At 38.3% G+C, this 22,892-nt stretch overlaps 1 protein-coding gene across 2 annotated transcripts in view; it reads left to right on the forward strand.

Annotated features, from left to right (window-relative positions):
• Nucleotides 1-22,892, forward strand: part of LOC124621862 (protein mini spindles) — a 144,360-nt gene that overhangs the window by 98,579 nt on the left and 22,889 nt on the right. For both annotated transcript variants that reach the window (XM_047147324.1, XM_047147325.1), the window contains exons 22-25: nt 9,853-10,005; nt 10,087-10,290; nt 20,270-20,405; nt 20,480-20,673. In XM_047147324.1, coding sequence (XP_047003280.1) covers nt 9,853-10,005; nt 10,087-10,290; nt 20,270-20,405; nt 20,480-20,673 — 687 coding nt within the window. The remainder of the gene's footprint in view (nt 1-9,852; nt 10,006-10,086; nt 10,291-20,269; nt 20,406-20,479; nt 20,674-22,892) is intronic.

Below are 22,892 nucleotides of genomic sequence, written 5' to 3' on the forward strand. Positions count from 1 at the left end.
AAACAGTTAATTAAAAAAGATTTTGATGATATGATATTTTATGCCCAATTTTCACTCACAGCAGCAAATGCTGTCTGCTTGCGTACTTTTTAGGTATTCCCTCATTTGACACTGTTGTTTCATGTGCCATAGCTGCAGAGATGAATTTAATATAACAGTAATTATTACAAAGCACACAAATGAAGAATTTTTTCTGAAACTTGAAGTTAAATTTTGTAGCTTAGTTTTTATCACACTGTGATCCTCACTTGAAATACCGTCTAGAAATGTCTCAACCAGCTCAGTGTACTCCTTATTTCTTACATTCTTGTTTGTGCAATCTGCACTGTCAGTTTTTTGTCCAATCACTTCATTATACTTGTAAAACTTGCTGTCATCCAACAACAGTTCAGTCATCGGTGCATTGTAACACCTACAATTCTCTAGTTGCCATGTTAAAATTTGCTTCTTGTGGTAAAACAAAGCAGAGTTCACACTATGTCACCTCACTAACATTTAATGCAGTTGCAGCAGAGTTCTGGAACAGAGGTTTATTAAGCAAGGAACTGAGGACGGTTCAGATCAGAAGATTATGAAAAATGGTATTCTCCCTTAAAAATAGTAAATGGAACATTTGACCTTTCCTGAGATCCAGTTATGTCGAAGAATGTACCTGCAGAAAGAGCTGACTATAAAAGATTTAATAAGCCTTAAAGTCTGCACCACTCCCCCGCCCGCCCCCCCCCCCCCCCCCCAAAAAAAAAAAAAAAAAAAAAAAAAAAAAAAAAAAAAAAAAAAAAAAAAAAAAAAAAAAATTTCTCTGCGTGCGAGCTTTCAAATGAGGATGTGGTATGTGGTCAATCAGGGTGAAAAGTCATCCCCTTCCTAAAGACCTTTTTTTACCACTGCTGCATTTAGACAACTAGGGTCCACCACCTCGTAAATTTTGTGCAGGCCGTATGCTCCACTCATTCCTCTTTGCCAGCACCCACAGCCCCCCACTGCACAGAAAAATTTGACTACGGAGCTGAGGCTACAGGCACCATTGCACATGCAGCACCATGTGGAGGTGGGGCTGTGTGGAGATCTTTTGTTCTTTTTTGGTTGGGATACAGCTGAAATTGAAATTACACTACATGCAATTTCGAAATGGAACCGTACAAAATTTTTAAGAAGAGGGGAAGAAGATAGGAAATACTAGTGTTGGTTATAGTTCCTTCCCCTTGCTGCTAAGGGAGATGGTCTCGGAACATGTTATCGAACCAGACATCCCTGGGCAGCACATAGTGTTAGTTTGTTACATTAGAGTTCACGTCTGGGATGTCACAATCCAATCCATCTCTCGCATAACTGTTCTAATATCCAGATTTCGTTTACAGTTTTATACTGTATATGTGTTAATTATCTAGATTACTTGTGATACAGTTTTTTGTGTTAATGAAGGCTAATTACAGGTCTTGAGTGGAGCCTGTTGCAATAACTGGCCACAAACTATCCTGTTAGTAGGTTAACAGGTTTCTATTCTAATTTGTCTTTGTGTTACTATTTCATCATTTAAAGCATTTTTTATGTACAGGTTATTCATCATTTGTCATTGTTGGTGTTAGTGTCACAAGAGTCCATTGTGCTGGAGTCATCTGAACTAATCCATTCGTCTCACTGTCATCTAACTGAATGTTGATAATCTCATTTCATTATAAATAGTGCGTTCAGTTTCAGACATTTGTTCTGTGTGTTCGTTTTAGTAGTTCCCATTTGTCTGCATCCTTGAGTGTTTCTTGTAGTCTCTCTGTGGTAATTCCTGGTATGTTTCTGTGTAAGTGGCTGCATCGCTCACAGTACAGAGCAAGATCTTCAGGAGATCCATGTTCACAAAGTGAGGTGATGCAGTGGTTTGCACACTGGACACACTTTCTGGAGGATGACTGTTCAAACCAGTGTCCGACCATCCTAATTTATGGTTTCCGGGATTTCCTAAATTGCTTCAGCCAAGTGCCAGGGTGGTCCCTTTGAAAGGGCATGGCCGGCTTCCTTCCCCTGTCTTCCCTCATCTGAAGGGACCGACGACCTTGCTGTTTGGTCCCCTCCCCTAAAATCAACAAAGACAGATATTCCCCACATTGGCAATCACCACTGTCAGCAAGTGAAATGCTCCGCAAATCTGCTGGATAAGGGCCGTGCCCAGGGCTTGGATAGGCTCATTTTCATTCATAACCAGTCCCTTATGTTGGAGGAAAAAGGTGTACAGCCTGCGACCTTTATCACTTTGGTCCCACTCATTACCAGGTGTCCACTCGCCAAGAATTCAGTTGCAGTTTTTGCTCAATGTTTTGTCTTGTATGATCCCTGACCTTATCAGGTCTTGCCATCTTCAGCCATTGGAATTCAGCATGATATTTGAGGCTTACTTCTATTTGAAAGAGACAAACATCTCGCACAGTGCCTCTACTGAAGTAATGCTGATGCCAGTCATTATCAGGAGGACACTCCTCTGTCCGGACCTCACAGTTATCCTGTTCATCACAGGGATGAGGCTGTGTGCCTGCATGCTTGCCACAAAACATGCTACTTCATTTATTTTATTTATTTATTTATTTATTTTGTGTGTTGTCATCAATGCCTTTTGCAAAAGCCAAGTACAGTTACAAACATAAAATACATTTAGATCTTAGTGTTACAGGTAGTAATTAAACAATAAATTTATGCTTGTCAAAATACAGTACATGTTACACAAATTAATACAGCCAGTTATTTTTCTTATGCTTTGTTTTACAGCTCTTAAACTTAACCATTTAAAATTCATTGAGTGAATAGACACTTTTCAACTAAGAATTCTTTTAGTTTTGATTTGAATTGCTTTTATTACTGTTTTTCATTGACTCTGGCAGTTTATTATACCATATCATTCCATTAGTATATGGGCTTTGGTCCGTCATTTTAATCTTGTTCTCTGTTGGTAATAATTCTCTTTGGACCTGGTGGTGTGGTCATGTATATCACTACATTTAGTTACTTCAGTTTTCTGCGAGACAAAAAAAGTAATTTATAAAGATGCAAAGAGTATATAGTGAAATACTTATGTTGTCTGGAACATCACGGCAAGAGTCTTTGTAGCCTAGTCCATATACAATCCTTAACCCTCTCTCTTTGTAGCAATAGTACTCTGTTAAGGTGAATGTCTGCAGCACAACCTCATGTTTCTGTACAGTGGCTAAGATAGGGATAGATTGTCCCATAATACACAGTTTTAAGCATGTGGATGGGCACCATTTTGGACAGTTGGCGAAGAAGATACAGCCCATTTCTGACTTTTTTACATATGGCATTAATGTGGCTAATCCACCGGAGGTTTGAGTTCAGATGGACCCCTAGAAATTTAAACTCGTTTGCTTCCTCTGCCACTATGCCGCATACCTCATTTACACGAGTGGTGTGAGCTGCCAATTGTAAGTATTAGCACCTGGGATTTATTTACATTGACTTTTAATCCTTGTGCATGAATATATGAACTTAATTCTGGTATACCATTACTTACTGAAAATTTCAGTTCCTCACAATCTTTACCATCAAATAAAACTGGGGTGTCATCAGCACAATTTACAATGTGCGAGTCAATGGGTTGTACAATGCCATTAATATTTGCTAAAAAGAGGAAAGATCCAAGAATTGAGCCTGTGTCACTGTTTCACTTGTGGATTTAAAGGTTAAGATCTTATTGTCAATTTCATGTCTAAGTTTGGTACACTGAAGTTTCATTGATGCATCACTGATATTGTACGGCCGCAGTTTTTTTAAGAGGAGCTCATAGTTTACTGAGTCAAAAGCTTTGCTCAGGTCAAGGAATATTCTGGCTGTGTGCATATCCCATTCTATAACGCTGTACTTCATGGAAGAAACTGGGAGTAGCAGTGGCTGTGCTTAGGTTTTTCCTAAACCCCTGCTACTGTTCCTAAGGCTGGTGCATTGGTATGTTATGTGTGATGGGCAGTATATATTGTGTGGTATTGAAATGTGCTAATCCGTGTAAAAATTTTCAGTCTTACTCATTGTTTGTTTTGTGTATTAGTTGAAGTAAAGTTTGTCATGAACATTTGCTCACAAGTATCATGCGGTTCTCTTTTTTTCGATGTATATTTTGTTTAGTTTTATCACTTGGTGTCTGTGTAGTGTACTTTCATTAGTATATAAGCTGTTTAATGAACCATGGTTTTTAATTTGTTTGCATTGTACCATTATCATGTTGTATAGAGGGTTTTGCTATCTAATTTTGATCTTGCGTCTGCTGATAAAACTACCAACGGATCATCAGCATAGGCTATGACTCTGTCATTGCAATCATCTCCATCTATCTGATTTAAGAGCAGTTCCACTTAATGCAGACAAAGTAAAGAAACAAGGTTAATATAGATTCTCTCTCTCTCTTGTGGGAGGCATTCCAATGTATGGTCTCCATGGCACATTTGTTGTACAGTGCTTTGTCTCCTATTCTTGCTGATGTGATGTTGTCCATAATAGTTCAGAATGATGCACTATCTGCTGTAAAATCAGTATGTGATACAAAACTTATTCTTATTCCTGCCAAAGAAATTAACTTTCAGGATTGAGTGTGGGGTCTTCGTGATCAAAATGTGCATCACACCTCCTCCTAGAGTCCTCCTTGAAGTATAACATTTGTAGATACATAAACTTCCGTGACTCAGCTGTGATAAATAGCAGCCCAAGACCTAGCAAGAATAGAATCCCAAACATTTTACAGAAATTCTCACTGCAGAATTGGATGAATGCTAAGGAGTGTGATAAAGTTGAGAATTTGTGTAACTTCTTGGTAGAATTTTTTCTCTCTGTGCAAGCGACAAGAGAAGTGAGACAAGTATTGATTCCTTTTGGAGAGACTTATTGGATGGTGAAACCACTTTTTGGCATTTGTATTGCTTTCTTCAAAAGTTTGTCATTCTGAGCCATAGACAAGCCTTTGTAAAGCAAGGTTTTTATATTAACCCTTGACTGGTGTTGTGGAGTCTCTGGGACTCCAAGGAAGTAGGAAGTTGCAGTAACTTGTGTATTTCTTGATCAGTGAGCACGCACTGCTCATTACTTTTCTATGGTGGGGAGCCAAGTCACCTGTTTAGGTGACTGCAGTCTGTTATCGAGACGCACATCGTAAACAACAAACTTAAGTCCCCAGGACTCCGTAATGCAGTTAGTGTAATATTTTCAGTTCAGTGATTATGCCCGTGAATCCAAAAAAGTTGTCGCTAAAGATCCTAATTTTGAGGAATGTGTGCTAAGAGAAATTGAGGAATGTGGTGGTGACTGTGATTAAGATAATCCCAAGAGCAACATTACCATTGAAAATTCTATTCAAAGTGATCGTGAAACAGTGAGTGATTGCCAATGAATCTGATAACGTAGATGAGATGTCGGATGTTACTGAAAGTGAAGACGACAGGGACACAGATCAGCCAACTAAATTATTTTTTATGGGAAAAGCTGATACAAATGAGCTGTCAGTGTGCCAACCTGAAATGTAAGAGTACCACCCTACACTTTATTGAAGCTGCCGGGAAATCTGAAAAATTTCCAAAAAATTGTGCATGTGGGAGCATACTAGAAAATTTTCTCAAAAGATATATTGGATATAGTTGTGAAATGTAAAAATTTGTAAATTCAGGAATTTCTCAATAAGCCAGACGGTCAGAATCTCTGAGTACAGGGAAACAAATTCCATTGAAATAAATTGTTTATTGGAAATTCTGCTATTAATTGCTGCCTTCAGGTCTAACAAGGAAGCAGCTGAATCTGTTTTAAATAGACAGGACTGGTCGTGGAAATTTTTTGGCTTGTAGAGTTGGCTGGGAGGTTTGCTTTCTCAATGAAGAGAGAATTCTAGGAGTGAACTGTGATACAACTGTGGCAATTTCACAATCAGCTCATACTTTAGGAGCCAATGCAACTGTGGATGAAATATTGATCAGCCTTAGATGTAGATACATATTTAAAATATATTTCCTGAGAAAACTGGTTAAATAGGGTTCGAAAATCCATTGCCTGGTTGATGCTAAAATCCCCTGTGTATACAGTACATATTGTCGCAGAAGAAGCGGAGTAGCACAGTCACTGTAGTGTAATGGTTATGATACTAGACGGTTGCATGGAGGGTCGTGAGTTCAAAACTCACCTGAACTGTAGAATTTTAATTTGGTTCAAGTACATTCTAGAAGTATCCACAAACTCCGACTGATGACCACAGCAGTTGAGTCCCATAGTGCTCAGAGCCATTTGAGCAGTTCACTCCGCACTCTTGTATGTGCAAGTGCTGAATTAACCTTCGTTAAGTGAAGTTAATGTTCGTCATTCATGTACTTGCACCTTCTTCTATGTGACAGTATTCTGGTGGAGTCACTGGGTATTGGAACTTGTGATAGCACACATTATCGACAACACAGTGGCTCCCTTCAGGCTACGACAGAGCCGCCGTTCACGTGGCGAGAAACCCGAGTTGGAGCCATATTCAACAGATCGCAGTCTACCGGAGACAGAAGAAGGAGAGGATGTTAAGATGACAGCAACTGTGTGCCACCACATGAGACATCCTTCCGGGTTCTCTGGTGACGATGGCTTAGATCCAAACAAGGCTGAAGGTATATGAGCGTATAGCCAAATTTAGCAAATGGGAGGACACCGTGTGTTTGGCTAACGTATTTCTCTACTTGGAGGGCGCTGCCAAGCAATGGTATGAGATCAATGAGGATTAGTTCACAAGCTGGGAAGTATTCCAGGCGGAACTGCGCAACTCTTTTGGCGACACACGACAGAAGTGCAAGGTTGAAGATAAATTAAAATGCAGGGCACAGCGACCAGGAGAAACTAGAGCATCCTACATTAAAGATGTCTTGGAGTTATGTATGATAGTGGATCCTAGAATGAATGAGGAAGATAAGGTTGCACATCTCATGAAGGATTGCTGAAGACACAGATAAAATCCTACTCCTGATGAAGGTTCTGACAGCAGACAACTTCATAAAATGGTGCCAGTATATCGAGACAATGCATCAAAAAAGAATTACACGCAAGAAGTTTGAACGGCTTCCAAACGTCGTATCGATGTTTGTGATGGAGGAAGGAACTGATTTCACAAGTGTTCGTCAGATAGTGAGAGAGGAAGTTCAGAAGGCATTTGGATTGCACTGCGAGCAAAAACAGACGCTTCAAGAGTTTATAAGGGAGGAAGTGGAACAGACATTGAACCCAACCTTTCATCCTTCATTTCCCTTTAAAACGGTAAAATAGTAGAGACCCAGGCAAAGTTATGTTCCTACAATGCCGCATGAGGAACCTGTTTGGGCACCAAGGAAGACTGACGTCTGGAGGACCCAGGATAACCAACCAGTATGTTTATACTGCGGATGATCGGGACATGTGGTGCACTATTGTCGAGAAAGGCGGCGGATATTTGATGATACCCGCTGCAGAAGACAGCAGACTAATATTAGCCAACGCCAACTCCAGGACGACGAAGATGAACAAGATGATGTGGGTGCAGGACGACGTAGGTCACCATCACCGCAAGGACGCTCCCCAACACACTGATAAAGTTAACACACTGATAAAGTTCTCCATCGCCGTTTAGAAGCTCCAGCTGTTCACCCAGCCACCACAACCTGGAAAACTAAAGGATGCGACCTTCCTTGGGGATGACGCCACTGAAGAGAGAAATCCTCCTACGTCGATCATTACAAAAATGATAGGAAACTACGTCAATATCCTCATGGATGGCTGACCTTCCCAAGCTCTTGAGGACTCTGGAGAATCATATTCAGTCATTTCGGAGAAGTACCGTTGCTAGTTGCAGAAAAGCGTATTCGTCGACAGCAAAACATCTCTGCTGAAGGTGGCTAATGGGAAATGTGTAGAACCTACAGGAAGATGTACCATTTGTGTGGGTGTACGTGGCCATACACAGCCCTTAGAATTCATTGTCTTAAGAGTGTAGTCACGATGTTATTTTCGAATGGGACGTTTTGAAAGCTTCTCAGGTAATTGGAGAGTGTGGTTGCTCGAAGATTATGGTAAACGAGATGAGGTACTGTGGACAGGAAGATGCACATCAGAGTGTGTGGAGATTGTGTATGCTAGATGAAGTAACCATTCCTGCAGTCAGCGCTAGAAAAGTAACAGTCATGTGTCATGCCACGCATCAACTCGTGGATTGTGTAGTGGAATGTAAGAGAAGCATATCACTGAAGATTAACTTGGTCATCCCAACCTCTGTCGTCTTGTTTAAGAATGGATCCGGTGAATTGTGGATAGTTAACTGTCGCCGAGAACCGCAGATCCTTCCAAGATGCAGGTGCGTAGCAAACGCTGAGCCGTTAATTGAAGAACAGCTGAGCGTCATAGAAATCTCCCGTGCCGAGTCTGTGGGCGAAATTAACGCTACCGTTAAGAGACGAGATCTTCTAGCTCACCTATCACCAGATCTCACTAAGAAACAACAGAAGAAGCTGCTTGCCATTCTTCAAGAGTTCTGACTGCTTCAATCCACATGTGAAGAGCAAATTACACAAATCAACGGTGAAACACTGGAGACCATCAACCAATAACCCATAGAGCATACTATGTGTCAGCAACGGAATGTCGAATAATTCGCGACAAGGTAGAGGAAATGATGAAGAATGAAATCATTCAGTCTTTGCAGGGCCCATGGTCGTCACCAATGGTTCTCGTCAGGAAGGAGGATGGCAGTTGACGCTTTCGTGTTGATTACAGGAAGCTTAATAAGATAACTAAAAAGGATGTTTACCTTCTTCCACGAATTGACGATACCCTAGGTTGTGTGAAGGGGCTAAGTTTTTCTCAACCATGGACATGTACTCGAAATACTGGCAAATCGAAGTAGATGAGGCTGATCGTGAGAAAACTGCAATCATAACCCGCGAGGGCCTGTATGAGTTTAAGGTAATGCTGTTTGGTTTGTGTAATGCACCAGCAACTTTTGAACAGATGATGGATAATCTTCTAAGTCACCTGAAGTGGATGATATGTCTTTGTTATTTAGATGACATTTGATGAACACATTTGATGAACACATAAAAAGACTGAGGGCTGTTCTTAAGTGTCTCCAACAAGGCAGACTGAAACTTAGTCCTGGAAAGTGTCTCTTTGGAGCAAAAGATATCAAAATACTTGGACACATTGTGTCAAATGAAAGTGTGTGGCCAGACCCAGAAAAGGTGAGATCTTTAACGGAATTTCCTATTCCTAAAAGGCAAGCAGGTAGGCACTTTTTTTTTTTTTTTTTTTTTACTGGCCAAACAACTGTATGAACCTCTTCTTTGTGAAAGATTGCAAAATGCACTTGTATGAAGAGAGCTAAAAGCAGAATGAGGCCTGTGTAATATTGCCACTGTCTAAATTATTACTGGTGCCAGTGCTGACATCCTAAGTGAAGTATTGAAACTTTGAGCCATGTATCAAATTTGATTTTTCCCTCTGCTCTCCCACCCCCAATCATTATTCGTCTATGCACAAAAGGCAACTGATTATGGAAGAGAACTGAAAACTTCCACTTGAAGACTATATGGACGGCATTACGAAATGACCCAATTATGTTCGAAATTAATCTAGTGGTTGCAAGAAATCCCATTCTCAACTTTGAAGGCCGGATCTGTCTTGGATTTATGCTTCATTCTAAAAATCATACTTCTGTTACAAACACCTCAGAATATAACCTCCAGACACATGCTTACATATAGCGTCATTAGTATGATAAGGTTTTATGTATTTTTTCCCCACTTTGCTAACTCAGTATTTACTTCTTGACTTTTTACAAGTGCACAAAGAAACAGTTATTTAAAAACTGGTTTGGTTTAGGTACTGAAATGGAACTTCACATCACCGAGGGAAGAGTTTGTGGAGCAGCTAAAAGATGCTATGACAGCTGCCAATGTTAACAGAACGCTAACAGCCAACATGTTCCATTCAGATTTTAAGTACCATTTGAAGGCCATTGACATGCTGAATGAGGTAAAAGCTGCAAAAATGTTTTCATGTACAGATTTCATGGAAGGCTAATCAGTTAATTTTAATTTGATATTGTTCCTTCAGGATCTGCCAAACAATCCTGCAGCAACAGTTGCTAATCTGGATTTAATACTAAAATGGATGACATTGCGTTTCTTTGATACAAACCCATCAGTGATATTGAAGGGGCTGGAGTATCTGCATACGGTATTTGACTCCCTAATTGAAGAAAATTACAACATGTTTGAACAGGAGGCACTGTCATTTGTGCCGTATCTCATTTTAAAGGTAAGCTTCTTCTCTATTTATTTATTTATTTTTAAGTGTCAAAATTTTGTTGATACAGGATCAGCATCCTGTTTTAATATTTTGTGAAGGGTTTGTTAATCTGTCCGTTACAGTCCATATGCTTGGCAACTAGTTTTGAACCTACTGGTTCATTCTTAAGCTTGACCTACTGAGGCTGCATTGAAATGCTTGATCTTAATAACAAACGTCAAAGTGGCAATACATGCTGTACAGTGTAAACACAGACTATTGCAAACAAAATATGCCTACTTAGTGAGAATCAAACTTTAAATGCAGGCTCAGTAAGTCAGGCTTGAGAATGAACTGGTTGGTTCGAAATTAGTTGCCAAGCATATGTACTGCAACCATGACAGATTTATTGAAAAATATTGTATGAAGAGTTTATTAACAAATGTTTTCGTTTATTTTTATGAGGATGTCATTCCGGTGAAAAACATTCCCTGTAAAGGCTCACTGGGAGCCCCTTTTCCAAAATTTCCACTGTTGGTACTTGAAACACTTTCTTCATTTACAGTAATTATTATTTGTGGGTAATTTTACTCATGTTAATGTTTCCAGATCTGTGCCTGCAGATCTCTGCTGTAAATAAAAACTATAAAAGCGTAGAAATGCAGGGTGCAATGCCCCACCCAATTCTATTCTTATACGGATCTGCTTTCGCTTATAAATGACTATGGTTGGTGATCGGACTTGTACTTAACATTGGACGGACACTCATGTGCAGTAAGACCACAATGTCAATTTCACTAATCACTTCAAGCACTGCAGAGTTAAGCCCTATCACACCATCTTTAATTTTGAACAATGGGAACCAATATAGTAATTTCACAAGCAAACAGGGCGGAGGAGAGCACACAACATGAGTCATAACCACTTTGAATAGCAACATACAAACAATATGGACCCTACACATGTATTGCTTTTGTTACTGTGGCAAAAAACACTTTAATCAGTACAGAATAAATCTATTTTAAACTTGAGACACTTTTATATAAAATAACACTGAAATGGTGAGTGAAAAGAGCCTGCTAAGCAGTGAAGATGTGTAGCTACTATGGTGGTGGTGGTGGTGGTGGTGGTGGTGGTGGTGGTGGTGGTGTTTGTAATTTTTGAAACTAATGGACATCTTTCTTAAACATTATCTTTACACATAATTGAGCACCGACTGGAAAAATGGATTTTTATACTGATGTTTCCTGATAATTTTCAAAGTGAAGGATTTTTCACTTAATAGTGCTTCAGTGCAATGTAGCAAAAACACTTTCCTGCACTCTTGTTGAAACATAAATTTAGTTTGTCATACACCATGCATCAGTAAAATTGTATGTTCTGAATATTACAGTTATGATCTTTTTTGTAGTAATGAAAGTGTGGACACTACCTTTTATTGTCTTCTTCTGCAACTGCTTTTATTATGCTTGTCAGTGTAATAAAATAAATGGTACTTTGTGTACAAAATCTGATGCTTTGCATAATATGGCAATAATAATTTTAAGCACTTTATGTAGGCCTATGTATAACCAGCTTATGATCTGAAAATGTTGCTGATTAAATATCACACTATGTGAAAAGGACACACTAAACATCTACTGAAGTAACAACACTGTCATAAAGCTTGTTGCTCTTATAAACACTTAGTTTGTATTACTTAACTTGTACAAGAGGACGATGAATCATGACTTTTCCAATATATCTGTCACTATGGACAATAAAATATACTTAAATTCACCATAGAAATAAATACTACTAGTGAGTCAATCCATATGAAGTGGTCCAGTGATGGTTGCTTGACCGTTTTTAAATATTTTAATTTTTTATGTGATTGCCCTATATTTGAGAAGTTCAAAACATTTTTTTAAAATAATTTATCTTGCACCTTTACTGGATGGCAGCCATTTTTATTTCTAGGAATGTGACAATTTTTCAGTCTGGAGACATTAGCAAAAATTTGAATCTCTCTGCACCGGCTTAAGTTACAACATTGCAATTGACATTGTTTTTAGAAAAGTGTCCTCTACAACATTGTCTATTACACAAAGTACCCTAAATTCAAAAATAACCAGTCAAAATGACCTCCAAAGTTTCATATCAAAATTTTCAAAAAACCGCTTTTTAGGCCGAAAAATAACAAATGAGGAGTGATTTATGAGTCTATTTTTTTCCTGTGGTTAGTTATCATATACTACTAGCCTCATATAGAGCAAGAACACTTACAAATGTTTCCTTAATTTTTTATGAATTTTTGAAATTTGAAAATTTTCATTTTTTGTAAAGTTTGTGGTTAGTTATCTCAGGTGGGACTGAATATAAAAAGAAGATTTTTGTACAGTTTGTACACCTATATAATATAGCTACGTAGTGTAAAATTTAACTCTGATATCTGACTGTGAACAAAAGTATGAATTTTTGAAAATGAGAAAATAGTTCACATTACTCCAAAACTGATCTTATGGCTGTTGCCTATTTAAATGGTTTATTGTTTCATTGTGATAAAATTTGTGACATATATTTAGTTAACACTATCATCCAATATTCATTTAGTTTTTTTATTTTTAATAATGCAATATTAAGCAATAGGAACATTCACTTTTTGTCTATGGTAATAAAAATGCCCATTTACACTTAGGTTTGTTGTCAATAAAGAAGGACATTATTGCTGGGTGTGGCACTGTTGTAGTTAGTCTGTTCTGAAACCTCTGTTAGAGTGGATATATATACTTCGAGAGTGTATAGTGTGTTATGTGCTTTGTTCTGTGTGTAATTTGTAATTAATTTAGAGAGATTAACATCTTGCTTCGAAAATAATAAAATCAAGTAGCAGAAAAAGAAAAGCAATTATTGAAAATAAGGTACAACAAATTTCATACAAAGTTAGAAGAGACTTGGAATCATGCTTTAATAACACAGATATCAACATTATTTCTAATTTCTAAAGAAGAAGAAAACTCACCACCAGCATCATCTGGCACTGAACATTTCAGCTTAATAGAGAAATTAAAAATTAAATGTTCAGTGACATCTAAAGAGGAAAAAGTTAAAATTTTAAGTTTGCTCCCTGACTCGTGGTCGAGAGAAAAAATAGTTCACGAATTCAACGTTTCTCATCGTTTGGTTAAACTAACCCGAAAATTGGTTAAAGAGCAAGGCATTCTTCCAGTTTTAGGAATGAAGAAAGGAGTAGGTAGAAGTGAAGAAACAATTAAATAGATCCAGCAGTTTTTTGAAGATAATGCAAACAGTAGAATGTGGCCGGGTTGCAAAGATAACAAGAGAGTTGTTATAAATGGAGTTAAAGTAACAAAGCAGAAACGACTAATGTTGTCAAATTTAAATGAACTTTATGTAGCTTTCAAAAGTTCTCATCCTGAATGCAAAATTGGAAGGTCAAAATTTTGTGACCTCTGCCCTAAGTGGTGTAATTTGGCTGGATCCTCAGGGACACACTCCGTATGTGTTTGTTTCTATCATCAAAATGTCAAGCTGATGATTGCGGGTGCAAAACTCGGTGATATTAACTACAAAGAATTAATGGTATGTGACACTAACAGTTATGACTGCATGATACGTTTGTGTAATAAATGCCCTGGTAAGGAAACCGTTATTGAATTGTTTCACGAATATGAGGAAATGCAAGACAGTATTACCTTCAAACAGTGGGTCACAACTGACAGGGCAGAAATGGTAAAATGGTTAAATCTCGGGAAGTGTACTTGGAATCTTTAATTTCTTTCTAAATTCCAAAGTAAGTTTTTGAAGGACAAAAAAGCAAAACTTCATGAAACTGAATGCATAGTGCTAGCTGATTTTGTAGAAAATTTTACATTTGTGATTCAGGATGCAATACAAGGGTACGAATGGGTCAATGACCAGGCAAGAGTGCATCCATTTATTCTCTACTTTAAAAATGAGAAAGATGAAGTTTGCAGATCTTCAATTTGCATTCTAAGTGACTCTTGGAGCACAACACTTTGGCTGTTCACGTGTTTCAAAAGTATATAATAAATTACATAAAAGTAAATTTTCCCAAGGTTGAGAAGCTGATGTACTTTTCAGATGGAAGAGGTAGTCAGTATAAGAACAAAAAGAATTTTTCAAATCTGTGCAACCACAAAGTAGACTTTGGGTTGGAGGCTGAATAGCACTTTTGTGCATCGTGCCATGGTAAAAATGTATGTGATGGAGTAAGAGCTACAACAAAATGTGAAGTAAAGCTAGCCTACAAAGATCAACCACAGACCAAATTCTCGCAGTACAGGGGCCCTATTCTGTATCTTTCATACTGATCGGTGTAGTAGGTTAGTCTCGGTAGTGACGTCATTTTCGGTTCTTTATTGAAATATCCTATTCAGTAAGCTTCTGAGATATGTTACCGAACGGTCCTCTCACTGATTTTACCACAATTGTACCAAGAGGTTTTGGATTTCGGTCTGGCCCTGTCAGTTGGTGAGCTGTGGTTTATGTACACCTATAATTTGTTATTTTAAACATCTTTAGCGGTTTTAGCTTTGGATTTAGTGATTGTGTTACTAAAGAATCACCAGAGGACGCATCCGGTTGGAAAGTGAGTTCCTGTGTTAGAAATATGGTTAGGTTAGGTTGTTACTGTGAATGATTACATAAAAAAAGTAGTTTTCGGTCAATATTCTCTCAAAATAAGTGTTATTTTTATGCAAATAAGAGTTTAAATATCGAGACATTGGCTTTGCTTACGTATATTACACGAGTGTGAACTGACGTTACTAGTGCCTGTGAGTACTGTTTCCCACAAATGGGTTAGTTAGTAATTGTCAAAATGTGTTTACAACTTTCAAGTAACAATGGAAAGCAATTACTTGAAGCCTGATATTGGAAACCTTCCAAACTATCACACATTTATGACTTCTGCAGCACCGTTTGGCAACGAAGTCAGCCTTCGTTCCCCTACACAATACTACAAGAATTGATAACAACTTGCCTAATGTTAGGCGTGGCCAAGTGGTTAGCGCATGTGAATGCGATACGAAAGGTCGCGGCTTCGCACATTGTTGGATGCAAAAAAAAATTTTTCCCTCTTCATATATGCAACATGTCCTGAGACATTGTTACTCGTGTAAGTTAAGATTTTTCCGCAAATTCGTTATTACTTACATGTAAGAGCGCACTTCCTCAGTAATGATTTCATGATTTCTGTGTGTTTAAAATATGAAATTGCTGTGAGTGAAAACAACTGACAGTGAGCTTTATATTTTTTCTTGTCGGAAATAATTCACCTTTTTTTCCGAATATGTAGAGATTTCAGAGTATGCAGTTAGACAGGAATCTAAGAGCACAACTTAAATTACTGGGAATGTAACTAGCAGCAGTCATCTCCATAATCTTGCTTGTCACAAGTATTTATCTGCGATCGAATCCTCAACCACAGTAGACAGAGATGAAAGAGCTCTGCTGTAATATTTTTAGACTGTAGCACCATATACGAAACATTTTCATTCATGACTTGCATCTCATAAACTTCGCCGAACTGCAGGAGCTCTCTAAAATGCGTTGTTGTTGTTTTTATTTTTTATTTTATTTTATATTTTTTTTTAAAGAGAGATCCAAATTGTTGACACATCATATAGGGAAGTGGGCTATTAAATCATTTGGATCTCTAGGAGCGAGTTATAACCACATTATGTTTATCTTCTTATTCTTTGAAACTCTCAGACTCAATTTCTCGTGTGTGTGTGTGTGTGTGTGTGTGTGTGTGTGTGTGTGTGTGTGTGTGTGTAAAAATATATCTAAAAACAAAGATAGTGTGACTTACCAAACGAAAGCGCTGGCAGGTTGATAGACACACAAACGTACACACAAAATTCAAGCTTTCGCAACCAATGGTTGCTTCATCAGGAAAGAGGGAAGTAGAGGGAAAGACGAAAGGATGTGGGTTTTAAGGGAAAGGGTAAGGAGTCTTTCCAATCCTGGGAGCGGAAAGGCTTACCTTAGGGGGGAAAAAAGGACAGGTATACACTTGCCTGCGTGCGCGCGCGCACGCGCCCACACACACACACACACACACACACACACACACACACACACACACACCAAAGTACAATGTGGACGCTATCGTTATTATGCATGCATGGAAACATGCGGTCAAAGAAACTGTAAAAATTTTTATGCATTTCAGCTGAGAATTGTGGAGATGGATATACTGTGCCTGATACTGTTAAGGAGGATGCAAGGGCGATGAAGACGGGCACGTCAACTCGATAGAATGTGGCGTCGTGTGTTATGGCAACGTAAACGCAATTTTCGATACCTGAATGAATAGTGCGCCTGTGTCGTCTGCTAGCCGCTTTGTGTTCGTGGCGCTGTGCACGCTGCAGTGCGCATGCGTGGATCTGCGACCCCTTGTTTTCGATTGGTTTGCGCGATGCGAACAGACAACAGCGCTTTGGTTCTCTAGACCTGAACGGTATTGCTACTGAAATGCATACTGAATAACGCAGGGACTCTAAGACGAGTACGAGACCGTTCGGTGCTATTGAGTACCTAAACAATCAGCACAATGGTGGAAAGATACAAAATAGGCACCCATGACATGTTTGTCTTTTACAAGGATAATATTAAAGGCATTACCTATTTTTCAGGCATTACCTATTTTCTGATCAAGAAAGAAGTGGTTCTGCATATGAAAACAACACTTCAACCCAGATTTGAAAGCTGTATAGCAATAAAAGGAAAAAGGCATTTCCACAAATTCCTTGGCATTGCAGAAAACTTTGTTCGTTGCTGTGTAACATCAGAAACCGAAATTTATGAGGATCATTGTGTCTGTAAAATTACATCTGTCATTAGCGTTGAATGACATAGTGGTGTGTGTGTATGATGGACAGTGGTGGCTTGCAGAGATTGAATGAATAAGTTTGGAAAAACAATGATGTTTTTGTGCATTTTTACAATCCTGCTGTCCCAAGAACATCATTCAAGAAATCTACTAGTGACAAAGTTTGGATATCAATGAAAAATGTTGTAAGGAAACTTTAGATGCTTGAACTTGCCACAGCAACTGGGAGGTCTTATTCTATACCACAGAAGCTGACTGAAGAAATAAGTGTTCTTAACATTCACCACCAGGTTTAGCAATAGCCGCATCTCGAAGGATGTTAATTGAAAATATTTATTTTAAGTAAGTCAAAATAATACAAATGTTTATTTCAGTGGTTTCCACTTTTTGTGTATAATTCCGTATCTTACTTCAATAATAATTGATTATATCCTGCAAATGTCGCACATGAATAGGCAACAGCCATAAGACAGTTGTAGAGTAATGGGAATTATCTCCTCATTTTCAAAAATTCATATCGTTGTTCAGTCAGATATCAGTGTTGAAATTTTTACAATACGTTGCTATCATTTAGGTGTACAAACTGTGCAAAAATCATACTTTTATATTCAGTCCCACCTGAGATTACTAACCACATTTTTTACAAAAAATGAAAATTTTCAAATTTCAAAAATTCATGAAAAATTAAGGAAACATTTGTAAGTGTTCTTGCTCTATATGAGGCTAGTAGTGTATGATATTTAATCATAGGAAAAAGACGTAGTTTTGGGCCTAAAAAGTGGATTTGGATACCAACCTTTGGAGGTCATTTTGGCTGATTTTTGAATTTAGGGTATTTTGTGTAATAGACAATGTTATAGAGGACACTTTTCTAAAAACAATCGTGTCAATTGCAATGTTGTAACTTAACCCGGTGCGGAGATATTCATATTTTTGCTAACGTCTCTAAACTGAAACATCGTCGCGCACTTACAAATGAAAATGGCTACAATTCAGTAAAGGTGAAAGGTAATTTTTTAAAAACTGATTTGAATTTCTCAATTATAGGGTAATAACATATAAAAAATTAAAATAATTAAAAATGGTCAAGCAACCAACTTAATTTTTATTGGATTGACCCCAGTCCTTTTTTGGTTTTTAGTGACATATTGCAGCCTCTGGCGAGATTTTGCTACCAATTGATGGTTTAGCAGCTTCTACACAGTGGCTTCAAAGTCCTCACTCTTATTGTCATATTTGGCCAGAACAGTGGGTAATGCTGCAGCGTAATGTCTGCCTCCTTCACAGTAAGACTTCCCACTGGCCCTCTAATAACATTGCCACTTCTGCTTACTTGACAAATAGCTACGTAATATTGCAGAATTATATGTAACAATAATTTCCTGTCCACCCAAGGTCGTTTAAAAATGATTGTGCTCCTTTTAATTACCACACAATATGGTATGTGGGCATCACACCACATGCTACTTTGTTACTTCGCAATCCTTCTAACTCAGAAAGAGAACTGTGCTGGAACTTCATGTTTCAATGTTCCTCCCACCTTGCCCTTCCGAATACATAGAAAGAAGGATCCTTTATTGTATGATTATATGATAGCGGAACAAACACTGGTAGCAGTTACTTCTGTAAAATATCTGGGAGTATGCGTGCGGAACGATTTGAAGTGGAATGATCATATAAAATTAATTGTTGGTAAGGCGGGTACCAGGTTGAGATTCATTGGGAGAGTCCTTAGAAAATGTAGTCCACCAACAAAGGAGGTGGCTTACAAAACACTCGTTCGACCTATATTTGAGTATTGCTCATCAGTGTGGGATCCGTACCAGATCGGGTTTGACGGAGGAGATAGAGAAGATCCAAAGAAGAGCGGCGCGTTTCGTCACAGGGTTATTTGGTAACTGTGGTAGCGTTACGGAGATGTTTAACAAACTCAAGTGGCAGACTCTGCAAGAGAGGCGCTCTGCATCGCGGTGTAGCTTGCTTGCCAGGTTTCGAGAGGGTGCGTTTCTGGATGAGGTATCGAATATATTGCTTCCCCCTACTTATACCTCCCGAGGAGATCACGAATGTAAAATTAGAGAGATTAGAGCGCGCACGGAGGCTTTCAGACAGTCGTTCTTCCCGCGAACCATACGCGACTGGAACAGGAAAGGGAGGTAATGACAGTGGCACGTAAAGTGCCCTCCGCCACACACCGTTGGGTGGCTTGCGGAGTATAAATGTAGATAGAAATCCCTTTAGATTTTAACTTAAGCCTAAAGCCATGACTCGTTACAGCTTTAATAATGAAGGTTCAGAATACTTTCAAAACTAAGATCTTCTTAACAATATGTATAGGTTAATACAAAAACCATTATTTACAGCTATAATTTTAAAACAGAGTTGCAGATTATTGGTTGCATACTTCGCAGGCTGGTGGCAGCACCTTACAGCGGCAAACTGTGCCTTTCTTTATCCTGCTGCTGTTACATGGTGTGTGCGCCCTCAGCGCTCGGTTTCACCGCTTGCTTTATGCAGGTTTTTAACTGCCCTACTGCTCATTGTATTTTGTAAGTTAAGACAGAAAATAATGAAATAACTTCTATGAAATGAAATGGAACAATTCCTACACTGTGTGACTTATTCATGTGTCGTTACAAGGGGTTATGTTAATTGAGTTATAGGATGGTTTATTCCTGAAGAACTAAAGAAATGTGAGCAGATTCTGTTAAGTTGGACTGGTGTATTACTTAGTGTTAACATTTATGTTTAGTCTTTTATTTCGTTATTTAGATGATTAGCTTTTAGTAAGGGTAACAATTTGCAGAAAATTTAATTGTGGATTGAAACAACATTCTGTTGTTAGATTTTGTTAAAGAAGAATAAGCATACACAGTAACATAAGCCTCATTGTTCTTATTATAGGGTAGGCAGTTGTGTCCAGTACATTATTTCTTGGCAACTCACTACTTGTTGAAGTTCTTGTTCTGAAATACACATTATGGAAACTATTTTGGCTTCTGCTTTTCATGTTTCCATCTACAGCAGTTTTCTCTTAAATTTTTATATGGAAGAATATTCTTTTCTGCCTGCTTTTGTGTTATAGTGATGCGTTTTGTAGATATTTAGTAGATTGTACTACTAATAGCTGACAAATTATTCACCTTTTAGATTGGGGACCCAAAAGATGCTGTACGTAACAGTGTGAAAAGTCTTTTTAAACAACTGGAACGTATATACCCAGCATCTAAGTTGTTTGTTTACATAATGGATGGTCTGAAGTCAAAAAACGCCAGGCAACGGACAGGTGAGCAGATGATAGGTTTCCACTCCATCATTGTGTCTAGAGACGAAGACTGCTGACAGTATTTTGTATTTCAGAGTGTCTGGAGCTGCTGGGGTATTTGATCGAAGGGTACGGTTTGTCTGTGTGTCAGCCATCACCAGTAGCAGCACTGAAAGAAATTGCCAAACAGATATCTGATAGAGATAATTCTGTAAGAAATGCAGCATTGAATTGTGTAGTCCAGGCATACTTTATTGAAGGGGATAAAGTGTACAAAATGGTAGGACAGGTAAGCACAAATCTTTATCTTAGCATATATCACATGTGTGTTGTTACAGTAATGGATTCAGTACACCTGTAGTGATTACCTGATTAGCCCTGAAATCTTCAACTTTCTTCTGTATCATCAAATTTCAAAAGTATCTGTTCTCTTCTTGTTTGAACTGTGCGTCATCAACATTTCTCTTGCATAGAAGGCTATGCTCCACACAAATGCCTTTGGAAAAAGATTTCCTAACACCTAACTTTATATTAACCCTGTTGTGGCTATGGGCACATACGTATGCGTGGCAGGTACAGCACCCAGACAGTTATGTATGCACAAGTACACCCAGCACTTAGAATGGCCAGATGGCTAAGGGCATATATTTATGCATTTCAGATCGGAAGGCCTGACAGCTGGACATGGGAACAGGTAAACATGCACAGTAGAAGGGTGGCTCACTGTTGTCTGCATTTCAACATTCTTGCCAGCGCCTTTGTTCACTATTCTTCTTTGTAATGTCGAAAAGTGCAGCAGCTTTCTCTTGCTCCAAGTTCATTTCTGGTAAAGACTCTGTCAAATAGAGATAATTTTATTTCCTAACATACGCAAGAGAAATGACACGAACACACACAATATGAAAGGCATGTGTTATCCTATTGAACTGACGTATCGGATATTATAAAAGATGTGATATAACAAAATATTTGATTAACGGTGCGCACAGCCAAGTATTTCTAATCTCAGGGTGTGTACGATCTGGGAAAAACCCGGGAATTTTTTCGTCCGGGAGAAAACCGGGAAAACCCAGGAATTTTTTAGAATTCCGGGAACTTTTCCTTGTTTTAGTTACTAGTTAAATTTTTGTGATTTTAACTGGTAAGAACCAATACTTTAACGAAGGATATTACTGTATCCCGCTTCTGCAGAATAATGCTGCAGCAAAAAAACATGAACGAGAGAAAAAAAAGAAAATAAAACTTAAGTCACAAAGGAAATGCGTCATAAACAACAACAGAACACTGCTGATACAAGTGTCTACCAACCAAAGTGTGTCAAAGGCTTTAAGAAAAATATGCAGGGCTTCCTAACAAGAAATTGCCTCTGATGAGCGTGACATGACAGCTGTTTACATTTGATTCATTTCAGCAGTTGCGGGCGGGCACTTGCGCATGCGCAGTTGAGTCGCCTATGAGTAGTATCTTCTCCTTCTGGCTACAGATGTTTGGCTGGGTGCCGCTATCTAAATTGCTCCGGTTCGGAAATATTGCAGATCCAGGGCTGATGCACAGAGCATTCAGAGTTGTAGTGGGGAGGTGGGTAGTCTCCATGTGAGTTGTGTTTACGTTTAGTGATTCTGCTGTGTCCCCTTAGTTTATTGCTCTCACATTAAATAAAAACAAAATGGATTTCTGTGGCCAGGAGCTACCAAATGAATTAAAATATGTTCGCATAATTACAGAAGGCTAAAATATGTTGTTAGTTTCAGGTTTTATTTCCACCTTTCTGACAGTCAAGCATTAATCACCTTGCAGAACAATGAAGTTATTTTTGTCGGTTCGCTAAAGAGATTTGGCTTTCATTAATATTTTGCACTGAGGCAGTCAATTTATTTGAAACGAAGTGTTTAATTTCACGCTGTTGGCTAGTTTCATCTGTTTGCTGCATTACAAGTGCCCGTTTTCCATCTTCTAGCTCATATGGCAATATGCCATAATAAAGAACCAAACATGAGATAATACAGTACCGGTACTAAAAGAAAATTTACGTCAGAATCTGGGCATACGATTGTGCACTTTAAGCCGAATTATGCATTTTAGTATATTTAACGAAATTACGATGCTCCTGAAGTATCCTTTGATGTCTTGTTTCTTTTATGACATAATGCAAGATCTTTTAATATTTTCCATGTACGAACATACGGACTTCCTGCGTCATCGTATTTGCGGAGGCGCAGTGATTCCTGTTATCTGGCGCTCTTTGGCAACTGCTGAAATGAACCAATTTCTAACAGGTCACGGGAAAATATTGCGAATGGTGGTTTGGAAAGTGTTCATTTCAAAGTAAATTTTCTTTTGTGCAAGATGAACTATGTGCGAGAATGTAAGATGAATTTCTTAAATCACAGAGCGTTTGATTCTCATTTAAAAATCTCCTCTTTGAGGACGACCATCTAGAATAATTTCGAGCCCAGAAGATCAGACATTTACGTCTTTATTAAAAATTTTACTGGCACATTTGTGTGA

This window comes from Schistocerca americana, chromosome 7 (genome assembly GCF_021461395.2).
Source record: "Schistocerca americana isolate TAMUIC-IGC-003095 chromosome 7, iqSchAmer2.1, whole genome shotgun sequence".
In the NCBI taxonomy this organism is placed as follows: Eukaryota; Metazoa; Arthropoda; class Insecta; order Orthoptera; family Acrididae; genus Schistocerca; species Schistocerca americana.